This window comes from Athene cunicularia, assembly GCF_003259725.1.
Source record: "Athene cunicularia isolate RWA chromosome 13 unlocalized genomic scaffold, athCun1 chr13_part1, whole genome shotgun sequence".
Classification (NCBI taxonomy): domain Eukaryota; kingdom Metazoa; phylum Chordata; class Aves; order Strigiformes; family Strigidae; genus Athene; species Athene cunicularia.
This window is the reverse complement of record NW_020799117.1, coordinates 12,107,629-12,119,531: the sequence shown is the minus strand read 5'-3', so window position 1 is coordinate 12,119,531 and position 11,903 is coordinate 12,107,629. Positions and strand designations below refer to the sequence as shown.

General features: G+C 55.4%; 1 protein-coding gene across 1 annotated transcript in view; it reads right to left on the bottom strand.

The window, feature by feature from the left end:
- PPARGC1B (PPARG coactivator 1 beta) overlaps window positions 1-4,825 on the bottom strand; it is an 18,318-nt gene extending 13,493 nt beyond the window's left edge. The window contains exons 1-3 of the mRNA XM_026858546.1: window positions 4,676-4,825; window positions 3,118-3,291; window positions 322-534 (exon numbers count right to left, since the gene is read on the bottom strand). Of these exons, the coding sequence (XP_026714347.1) occupies window positions 322-534; window positions 3,118-3,291; window positions 4,676-4,825 (537 nt within the window). The remainder of the gene's footprint in view (window positions 1-321; window positions 535-3,117; window positions 3,292-4,675) is intronic.
- Between the last annotated feature and the right edge of the window lie 7,078 nt (window positions 4,826-11,903).

The following is an 11,903-nucleotide window of genomic DNA, read 5'->3' as shown; positions in this document are numbered from 1 at the left end:
ATAAGAGACAGGCTCTGTCCTCTCGGGGTGCTTCCTGGGGGCTTTCCGGGAGGCTGCTGTGTCCCCTCCGCCCCCTTCATATATATATATATATTTGTATACACACAGCTTGTTCCCGTGAGGATGGTGATGGAGGTGACAGCAATGATGCAGAACATGTATACGTATACAATACAAGTATATGCTTTGGTATTGACGGTTAAAGAGAGTTTTAAGCCTAGAATGAAAAAATTCAGACCTTTGCTTCCTATCATACCCATGCAGCCGGCTTATCAGGGGCTCATCCAAATCCACCTTAAACAGTAGGAAGTGGGTTCTTACTAGAGACAGCTCATCAAACTCGGGGGCCGGGGGCGGCCCCCCCGTGACCGGGGCGGTGGGTTTGGGGGAGGGGGCAGGCGAGGTGTAGGCTGGGTTGAGCGTGTCCCCCTCTTCCATAGTTCGGAAGGCAGCCAGGCCCATGTCATCTCCCTGTATATCATCCAATGTCTCGGTGAGGGCTGCCAGCAGTGCTTCATTCTCGCTGTCTATTATCTGAAAGGAGCAGGCAGAGAAGAGAGGGGGAGTTAGGCTGGGCAGGGGGACCAGGGAATGCTGGGCAGCAGGGAATAGGCATTGGTGGTGCCACACCAGCATCCACACTTTCCAGTGACTCTGCAGGGCACCTGGCAGAGATTTTCCCCACCACAACACTAGGATGGGATCAGGAGGAGAGAGACCCAACTGGAAAAGGAGCATCAGTCTGTCCCCCTGCACTTCCAGCAAGAAAATGATGAATCAGAGGATCTTCTCTCCCAATAGTTGCCTCCACCCCACCATGAGGCAAACAGCAAAAGATAAAGGATGCGTGATTTAAAGCCTCCTTGCCCAAATCCTTCTGCTTCTGGGCTTCAAGTCCCTCCAGCACTGGCTATCACAGCACTGCTGAGCAGGGCTGGGAGCAGCACCCAGCCAGGATGGGAGCCCAGGGAGGGAGCAGGCACAGCCCCCTGCCCTCTGCCGGGCTCGGGGGCACCTGAGAGGGCACAGCTGATTATTTGCAGCTCTTCCAATGGAGAAGGCAAAGAAAATGTGAAGAGCTGTAAGCTCAGCCCAGGGCTGCCCAGTGGACAAGAGGGCATGGACCCTGAGAGGGCACGGGGGGAGCTTAGCCCGGGCTGCACTGCTGGCCAGATGCCACAACTTGTATCAAGCAATATGGGTTTTGTTTTCACTAAAAGCCCCCAAACACAGGCACCTCCAGCTTGACAGGGGCTTTCAGCCCTCACACTTAAAGCCGGTTGTGCCCAGCGCTCAGTGAGGGACCCTGCGACAGAGCACTGCCCCCAAAATGAGATGGGTCTTATATTACAGCTCCCCTGATCTATGTTTTTCATTGAACGGCATGATCTGGGGATGCTGATGGGAGATCTGTGAGTTTCTGGGACTGTGCCAGGGCTGCGCTGGGCCAGGCAGGGCCATGGGCTGCTCCTGCCTCCTCCCTGCATGCCACCCCGACCTGCCCCCCCACGCCCTGCTTTCCATCTGGGCTTTGCCTTGGCTGATGCACGTCCAGCCCTCCCAGTACCCTCCCAGTCCCACACAGCCCCTCGAGTCCCCTTCCAGTCTGGAAATAAGCTGCAAAAGCCCAGAAGAGGATGTAGATCTGAGAAATGGCTGAAGTGAGCCAGGAGTTCCTTCTTTTTGGTCCTTCTCCATCATGTTCTGAATGTAAACTATGTCCAACAAGAAGCAGGCTACCATCAACTATAAAATTAGCACTGGGGTAAATTCAGACTTGCAAGAAGGACGGTTGACTGCACACAGTCTCCTGTGTTTCTCTCATCTTGTTTGAAAATTAAGTATCTTTTGTTCCACGCCCTAACCTTGCTCACAGTTACTAGAGCAGGCTCCAGGGAAAGGCAGCAGGATGCCCCATTTTTGGCTCTGTTTCTTTTCCTCCTGTTATTGGCATGAGACCACTGTGCATACAAGTTCAGTGGGATACATTTCATCATACTCCACTGCTCCTAATGGGCCTGTCTTTTGCATTTCTTTTCTGTTTATCTTTTCCCCAGGAAGTTCAGCGGAAAATATGCATCTCGTGATGAAGGTCCCTCAGCTGGACTGGACCATTTTCAAGCATAGCATCAGCAAGCATAAAAGAGAGAGGGTTGTTATTATGGCCAGGTTAGAAAATATTGGTTTGTTGGTTTTTTTTTTACCCTTGTTTAAATACAGATTCTCTTCCCTCCCAAAATGTAACCCAGAGTTGGTGACTAGCAGGCACCAGTGGGTCACAACGTCTTTACCCAAGGGGGGTAAGGTCCTGGGTGTTGCTCAGGAGGGCACAGACACCCCAGCCCTCAAGCACAGGACACATCCAGGGCACGGCATGAGCTTCAGGAAAGGGGAGCGGGGTGCCTGGCCTGCTCTGCACCTGGTCCTTGGGCAGCCTCTGCAGCTCCCTGCCTCCAACCTGCCTGTGCCATGCTCACAGCCCTGCCCTGGCGTCACAGCTCTGCAAGACGCTCAGTTTTTCTGCAAGGAGAAGCAAAAACAGTGCCGAGGGACAAGGACCAGCCCTGCCTCTGCCCGGGAGCATCCTCTGCCCCAGCATTGCTTTGCACTGAGCAGTCCTAGGTGCCAGCACAGTGATGGGTCCATCCCAGCACAAAGGTGAGGAACAAAACCAGTCACCCTCTGCCAGAGGGTTCCCAGCCCCAAACACAGGGAGGATGCTGAAGCTGAAGAGCCAGGGGAAGGGGCTGCTTTCTGCTCCTGGGAAATGAATATTCCTGCCCCATACCACAGCTCTGAGATCCCCACGCTGCTGCCGTGGCACACCCTGCCATCCCGGGAATTGAACAGGATGGGCTGCACACCAGCTGTAATTCCCTTTTAATAATACATCACAGGAGGGTTGTCTCAGCACCCTCCCCTGCTCATCCACCTCCTCATTAGCTTTACTCCGCTTGCCCCATTTAGAGCTGGCGTGCAAATTAATGAAGCACTAATCAGCTGGGGAGGAGCTATTAATAGTTGTGTGTGTCCCCTCCTTCCTCCCTCCTTCTCCACCTGCCCTCCCCTCCCCCTGCCTCCATCCTCAGGTCTCCTGTGCCAGGAGGATGGGGGTACCTGGAAGAGCTCGGAGTCATCGGTGCTGTACTGGCTGGAGTCGGTCTCCGAGTGCTCCCCGCACCACTGCAGCTCACTGAAGCAGCCGGCTGAGTCGAAGTCGCTGGCATCCAGCTGAGACAAATCAATCTCAGGGAAGTCGGAGTAGAGGTGCTCCTCACCGGACACCTCGTACTGGGGAGAGAAGAGAAAGGGGGTGAGCCCTCCGCCACACCACAGGACCATCAGCAAAAGGCAGCAGCAACCACCTGCAGAGATGGCTGGTCTGCCCATTGCTGTCACCTCCACTCCAGCCCATTACTCAGACCCTCTTTCGAATAAGCTTTGGCAAGTGGCTCCAGGAACAATCATACAGCAGTGCAGAGAGTGGAGAGCACCTCTTCACTGTGCATCTTGCAAATCGGTTTGCACGGCCTGGCACTGGCACTGCTGGTTACTGAAATCTGCCCCACAACTGCCACCCAAACCCCCTCTCCTGCGACCTGTGCTGTGGCAGGTGTCAAAACAGTAGCATCTACATTGGAAGAGCCTCAGTCGAGCAGAAGCTCAGGGCACAGCACAGCCACCTGGATCATGGCAAAGCAGTTGCTGCTGCTCTTAGGGAAAAGTGAAGCCATTCCTGCCTTTGGTGCCCTAAGGGTGACATCCAGGTTACCCAGCTGCCCTGGAGATCAGCAATAACAGAGTGAGGCAAGAGACCTGAGTGCACATGAGACAGCAACACACGGGGTGGCCTCACAGCCAGTCTGCGGGGCTGCTCTGTACCCCATCCCCATCCCCACCAAATGGCACTGAACCACTCAGGGACAGTCCCCCTGGGCAAGCTACATGTCCTGCACGTCCCAAGGCACCGCCAAGGCAATACAGACCCTGGTCCCCACATCACACATGCAGGATGAGAAAAATGACATGGAAATGAATCGATGTCCAGGTGCAAACCGGGGGATGCGAGCTCTAGGAGCTGAGCTAAAAATCTCCATTTAACCACAGAAAGGAGCCGGGACCTGCCCACTTCTGCCTGGCTCCCAGCCACTGCATGGCCAAAGCCTCACAGCTACATCCAGCACCCACAGGAGTGAGGGGGGGGCCCTCAGGTTATGCTTGGTTTTGTCCCTAGTGTCCAGGTTCAAACACAGAGGGGAAAGGTCTGGTGCGACTCCTCCTGGTATTGGCTGCTCAGGGGGAGTTTCTGGCGATGAGGGAAGCAAGTTTATTTACAGAGCAAATGGATTTTGGAGCAGACAAACATCTGAGCATGTGAGAGAGGCTGCAGGGGCAGGAGAACATGGGGGCCTTCCCTCCTGAAATGTGCTGGAAGGGTCTCCTCCAACACTCAACAGGAAGTAAAAGGGATTTCAAACTGAGGTTCAGGAATGGAAAAGACAGTGTTTCTCTTTCTTTTTGCTTTTTTTTTAAATTGGGATAGTCTGGGAGTGTTAACTGTGTTCCCATAGGCTGAGGAGCCTGCATGCCATGCTTCCCACTGGGTTTACAACATCCTGTGACATACCAAAGGACACTCCTGTGCACACATCCACTCCTATTTTGCATTTCTCACCTGCTTCCCACTCTGTCCCATCCCAAGGGCGGTGGACAAAAGGGTGAGCAGTTTGGAGGATGCAGCGAGCGTAGGGGAGAGCGGCTTCACAGCCCCATAGCAAGCCAGTGCTCTGTCCTGGCAACGGACTGCCAGCCCGGCTGTGCCCATGGCCACAGTGGGGCCGGGGGCTGTGGGGAGCTGCCAGTGCAGGCAAAGTACTGCCAGGAGCCAGGGAGCTGCCCCCATGCTGGGGGGATGCTCCCCCCACTGCCCGGCCTCTGCCCTGATGCTGGAGGGAGGTGTATCAGGTAGACATCCATGAGCATGGTGCCATCAAGTATATCAGGCATGAAAAAAAGTCTATGCGAACACCTGAATGGCTCTGGGATCTGGGGCTCTTCAAACCTGCCCTGCAAAAACCCTTGGTCCCTAGGTGGTCAGGGAGCATGCAGCAGGTCAAGGGTCCCCATCTTAATCACTGCCAGTTCTGGGGGATGCAGATGCTACCCTTCCCCTAGCTCTCCTGTCCCCTCTGCTCAGGGACATTCTGGGCTGCTCTGGGATCAGATGTCCTTTGGCCTTTCAGATGTGTCCCTTACCTGCTGTGGTTTGTCCCCGCTTTCCTGCCACCACTCTTGTGCCTGCTCCAGAAAAAGTCTTGCAGCAACTTTGGCTCCCCCTTCTCCCCAAATCTTCCCATGGGAACACAGGCAAAGGCTTTTATTTTTAGAAAAGCCATACATACATATATATATGTGTGTCTCTGTGTGTGCGTGTGTGTGTTCAATTAAAAATAGCAAAGCAGTCAAATTCTCCTGCTCCTTTTGATATGCCACAAGGGAAAAGATCCTGGTGCTGAGATCACAAGGAGCAGCTGACACCAGTGCTCGGGATGTCTTTTGATCAACTCCACAGATGTGACATGTCCCCACTGGCAACAGGGCTGGGTAAAAATAAACTCCTGCAATCTAATGCTGCTGAGCTCTCTCTGGGCACCCTGGAGGCAGGAGTGCCCTGCCACTGCAAAGCTGTACGCACGCTGTAGGCAGAGGTTGGGAGTGGATGCTCCCAGGTTTCCAGCTAGCACAGGTCAGGTATGCCTGAAAACTCAGCTCTGCCTGCACAAGTCACTCTCCTCAGAAAAAGTGGGGAAATCCTTTGCTCAGGGTGGCTGCCTGCACGGGCACCCAGGACATCCCAGCATGAAGCCGTGGCTCTAGCCAACCCCCTCTCATTTAACTGGCCCATCCACCAAGGACTTGAGCCTCTGGAGGGAATCCATCACTCCAAGCACTGCAAGCCCAGCACTGAGCGCTGAGAGCAGAGCCCCTCTGGGCTGGCCACAGGGGTGGGGGAGGACACAGCCCCCCGCCTGGGTAGGGGGTGGCAGCGGTGATGGGGAGGCTGCCTGCGGGCACTGGACCTCATCTGCTCTGACTTTCCCTTTTCCCACCCTTTGCATTTCCTGCTGCCTTGGGAGAGGAGTGAACTTTTGTTCTAATTTTACTTGGGAGTTTGTAGGAAGATCAGCCATGGGTTCTTGGTGTGCAGCCAGGAAACACCCATGGAGACATGCTCAAAAATTCGGAGGCATCCTCCAGCCCAGACACCTGGCCTGTGTGCACTGCAGTGTGGCTGTGACCAGACAACTGCCGGCAGCTCGCTGCAATTTTGATGAATCCCCACTCTGGGCAAGAGGGATGCCCAGGCAGCTAGACAGGTGGCCCGGTGCCACACACCTACATTCTCTGGGGAAGCAGGAACCCAAGCCTGGGCATCCCCTCCAGCAGCAGCAGCCCCTGCAACACCACCATGCGGGCAGCTGCACCTGAAAGCCACAGCTAAAAGGTGGAGAACATTTTGGGGAATGGCCTCTGTTCAGAGCCATCCATCCTCCTCAGCTTTCTGTGAAGCATGAACTAACCCCGACCTCAGCCCTAGCAGAAACACAACCGCAATTACTGGACAAAGAGGCAGCCGATACTCGCTTGCATGTAGCAAGGAGCTTTGCCTCTGCAGAGGCTTTGCTTGCTGGGCGGACAGAGCATTAACGGTTTTATTCATTTACTGCTGAGCTTGGAAGCCCTTCCCCACTGCAAGGGGTTTGTAACTTCAATCATGGGAATGGGGGTTGCCCCGGGCAGCTGGCAGGGACCCTTGCACTGAGGGTTTGTGCTCGTTTTGTGCCCCTGACAAGGCCAGCTGGATTCAGCAGCTGCCATGCTGTGTGTGCCCAGGGACAGCCTGGACAGCAGGAGGGCTCTGCGCCCGCCACGGCTGCACCACCCCTACTCACCATGGTGGAGCTGGCAATAGCAAAAAAGCACAAGGGACAGTGTCCAAAGTGGCAGTCAAGGACATCCAGACATCATCTCACCAACTCTCCTGTCCCAGGGAACCTCAGCTGCACCTAAATGTTTCCAGACAAGTAGCAGCAGGGCCTCTCCCTAAACATTGCAGGTGAGGAGGGACTAGCTCCCCCCACACACCTGTGCTATGCCTTCTCCTGGAAACTCCATGCGAGCAAATCAATTTGAGAGCTTCTGGTGGCTCCTTAGTCAGCATCCCTTTGTCTCCTGGGGCTGCAAATGGAAAAGCTCCCAGGTGCTTTGGGGACTGCACCCTCCAGGGCACCTGCTGCTCTGATGCCCCGTCCCTTTGCAAAGCCCCCAATTTTTGCCCTTCCTAGGGCAATGGCAAGGTGGAGCAGGACGAGGAGCTGGCATGGGGGTGAGCTCCATCTGTCACATCCCGCTCCGATTGGGGATTTGCAAATCTGAGTCACCTGTCCCCCTCGTCGGAGCGGGATGTGACACCATCTCTCTGCCCAGTTGTGAGGGTGACCAATGCAAGCAACCATCTCTAGTGTCCTCAACATCTCCAGTACGTGTCCCAGGCTGCACCTGCAGCAGAGTGAGGGCTGCCACTGGCTATTGCTACATCCAAGGATGCCTCCTTGAGCACAGCTCACTGCTGGTTCCCAGCATCGTGAGGACATTAGATGGGACATTTCCCCTTCCAGGTCTTTCTCTTGCTTTGGAGCAGTGCTAACTTTAGTGCAGGAGCATGTGAGGTCTTATCTCTGTAGAGAAATGAGGTTCCTTTCCAAGCCCAACTCTAATTCAAATATTGGATTAACAAAACAGGAAATGTTTTCCTCTTTCAGTGTCAACTTGGGCTCCTCAGACTAAACCTGTGGTCAGTGGGACTGGAGAAGTTGGCTGGGGCCGGGCTGCTGGCTTCTGGGGGCAGCCGTACCCCACCGAGAGCAGACCTTGGCTCCACATGTGTGCAGCCAGTTTGCCCAAGGAGCAGGCGGAGCACAGCTCTCTTGCCTGCCAGCCTGAAAACAGGCTCTAACCACCTGGAATTCAGCAGCCTTCAGGCAAATGCTGATGCTTTGGGGTTTTGCCTTCCCTGCGGCAAGCCTGTGAAAGAAGCAAAGGGGTGATGCCGCCTCCAGACACCGTCTTGGAGGAACTGCAGCCCTGAGGACAAGCAATAGCAGCCTAAACAGGGCAAGCAAGAGAGCTCAGCTGCCCACAGCCTGTGGTGATTAACTGGCTCAGAGGGGCTGGGGACGGGGCAGTGACCATGACAAAGAGACCTGCAGGCCCTCTCCTCTGTCACACCCCTGACAACAGCACAGGTAGAAATTTCCCTTATCTGCAAAACCCCTAGGTCCAGCCCCTTGAAGTTTTGGCCAAGTATTATTCAGTGAGCACGGGGCGATGGCACACGCATTGTGCTTGTGCTTAGCGAGGCTGCAAAAGTTTCAGCTTCTGAAGTCTGCCGGCTTGGAAGAGCTGCTGGAGGGGCGCAGTGTCTTTGCGGGAGCTTAATCCTGTTTAAGCCTGGGAGGCCAGATTTGCATTGCTGCCTGCATACATGGCTCCAGGATGCTTTGCAACTGCCTTGTCACTCACACGCCACTTTGCTGTATAGAAAAAAGGAAGGAAAGTGGCAGCTCCTCGGAGGGGCCATAGGAACTAGCCAGAAACAAGCAGCCCATCTCCTCGCCAAGGAGCCAAAGTGGTGACTCAGTCCTGCACAGAGACGCCTCCCTCCCTACAGCCAAGTGCCTACCCAAAGCATTAAGGGATAAATATACATCCACATGCACCGGAGACAGAGCCCCAAATTAGCCAGTAGCATTTAGGCTGGGACCCGAACCAGCAGAAGGTGAGAAATGCCGCGAACATGAAGTGCTGGCTCCCGCCAGCCCTCCCTCGGCAGCACGGGCAGCGCCAGCTCCTGGTGCCCGCAATTGCAGCCAGCCGGGGGGTTTCCCCCTTCTTGCCCTCACCTCAGGCTTGTCTCTAAAAAGGAAAGAAAATCCTTGGGCAGGGGTTTTGGAAAGAGCTGTCCGGGCTTATCAGGGAAATCCGTAATTACAGACTGCTTCAAATGGGGATTACAACCATGCAGGCAGACGGGCGCCAGGCGGCTGTTTCACCCGCATGAACTCTCCCCTGGGCAGCGGGCTGGCTGGTGTTGTGGTGGGCACAGCTGCCCGCCCCGCTAGCTGCTTCAGGCACAGGGGAGCCCTACTTGGGCAGGCAGGGATGGGTGCCTGCAGACCCCCAGCACCCTCCTGGGCTGCCCCAGCACTGGAGTGGGGAGGCGATGGGGCCACACAGCTACCATGACCCATGCCAGGCCCAAACCCAGCTCCGTCCACCCCCGGGGTGCACCCTGCTGTCCCTGTGGCTCCCAGTCAGGCAACACGGTCCCAAGATAGTCACGCTGCAGCACCCTGTGGGGGGGGGTGGGGGTGTCAAAGCTGGGTGCTGTCAGGCCCTTATCATCTCCAAGGACTCACCAGCTCCCTTGCAGCCCAACCTGCCCAGAGCGACCTGCATGGGGCAGGTAGCCCCCCCTCCAGTACCAAGGAGGAGGGCAGAGGTGGGGATTGAGGAGAGAACTATAAATAAGTGTAAATACAGCAAGGAGGCACCTGGCCAGAACTGTGAAGGTCACTGGAGTGTGTGCCAGCAGATAAGCAACCCCCCTCCCCACTGGCATTTGACAAAATGTCAGTGTGAATGAGGGAGAAGTGGTGTCGGGTTGTGCCTTGGCCTGGCTGACCCTCACCACCCCCCGATATTTATATCCTGTGAGCCCCAAAGTGGGGGGCGAGCAGTCCCTCCTCGGGAGGCAGCAAAGACAGAGAGGACCCTGCCTGCAAGCACACTGACGTGATGGGCAGAGGGAGGCACAAGAGTGCAGAGGCAGGGCTGTGCAGCAGGAGGCTGCTGCCCCCTCATCCAGCTCCCCAGTTTTGCAGGGAAAGGAGCACATGAATCTCCCAGGCTCGCAAGTCAGCACAGAGGTGTACTGCTAGGAGCAGGGCATTTCACCCTCTGCACTCTGTTGATTTCTAATTTTTTTAATTTCTACTAATTTGTTTTAACAATTCAGCTCAGTCAACAGGATGAAAAAACAGCACTAGCATTTAAAGCCTAGACAAAACAAATAACAGGTTGAGCCTTTCTTCCACTCGAGCCACTTAAAAACAACTGCAGCTTGTCCGCTTTGCCACAGCACGTGGGAGCTGCGGCGGCAGTGCCCGGCCCCACGCTGGACACCCCACACCGACACGCGTGGAGCAGCCGCCCTCCCAGTGCAGAGCAGGCGAGGGGAGCGGGTGCAGGCAGTGCCCGGCCCAGCGGCACCAGCAGGACGAGGGGTGCTCGGTGCCAGGCTCCGAGCTGCAGCCCAAGCGTGAACACAGTCTTGCTCGCTGACTTTTGTCTTACATTAGAAAGGTGTAATTAAGATCAACCATGAGATGCCAGTAGTAGGAAATATTAAACATTAACTGCAAACAATAAACACAAACTTGCCAGGATATCTTTGATATGGAGGAAAGATGGAAGAAATTGCACTAAGCTATCCTTGAGTCACAGCATAGAAAAAGGAGCCTGAGATACTAGTAATAATGCCCTGAATAAACAACGCTTTGCTGGAACACTTTAAACAAAGGTGTGTCGGGTTTAGGAAGAAGGGCAGCGGCAAAGTATATCACAGGTTACAGAGCTGCATGTTCGTACTATACTCGACAGTTGTTTATTTACACTCCAAATTACAGAGTCCACTTTATTTCTGCCTGAGCTCTGGGACGGGCCAGCCCAGGGCTGCAGGACCCACTGGAGTCAGGGAGATGCCGCAGCCCCAGTCACCCTGCACAGAGCCCAGAGCACCTCCCCACTGGTGGCACCCTCCGGCACCGCTGCCAGCGCCAGGGCAGCACCACCAACCACAGGCAAGGGCAGAAAAGGAGAACTGGTGGTTGTTTTGCCCCGTGTAAGGAGAGGGGCAGCAGGTAGACACAGCGGGGAACAGGCTGTTCTCAGAGAGGGACACTCCTCTCTCAACACTGGCTAATGGAAGGAGCACATGCCGACTGTGGCTGTGGCCAAGCGCCGTGCCGTGCCGGCTGCTGCTGCTGCCATGTCCCCAGGATACAGTCTGCTGGGCAGAAGCTGTCCAGGCAGTGCCAGCGTGCTCAGGCACACACGGCGTGCTGATAACAGTGTCTCCCACCTCAGGAGAAGTGTGACAGCTTTATCCTGCACCCCTCGAGCCAAACAGCAGCAATCCCATGCCAACCCTGCCAGCAGCCAGCCTGGCAAACACAGCCCACCACCCGCTGATCTGGCACAGCAGAGGCAGCACCCCAAATATGCATGCGCCAGCGGCTGCTGCCAGCCTTGCCCCAGTCACCAATGGGTGCTGCTGCCAGCAGCGGGGCTGGCACTAATCGATGGCATCAGCTGGGCAGAGCACAGGCCTGGTCCTGAACACTGGTGGTGTTTTCTGAGAAATTCTTTATCTGCCTCAAAAACAAAGGCAGGACCAACAGACAGCAACTGGCATGTGCTGAGCCGGGTACAAAACCACAGTGGGAATTGCAATGTTCCATCAGCTCAGGAGTTCTCCAGCACTGCTATGCAATCCCCTGGCTGTGGGGAGAGAAGCAGAGGCAGGAGCAGGCAGGTACTATACTCCAGCACAATAGTCAACCTCCTCACCACAGCATTTCTCCACTGAGGCAGCATAGCCTGTGCGGGGTGAGGACAGAGCAAGAGGTGGCAACCTCGAGAGGCTCTGTGCAGAGGATGCCCAGTGGGACAGGGAGCAGTGGGGGTCATTGCCAAGGCCAGCGGGGGCATGGAGACCTGAAACTCTTGGGACTGCTTACATTTGCAGACTCCTAGCTGGGGGTGGCAGAAAATGCTGTGGC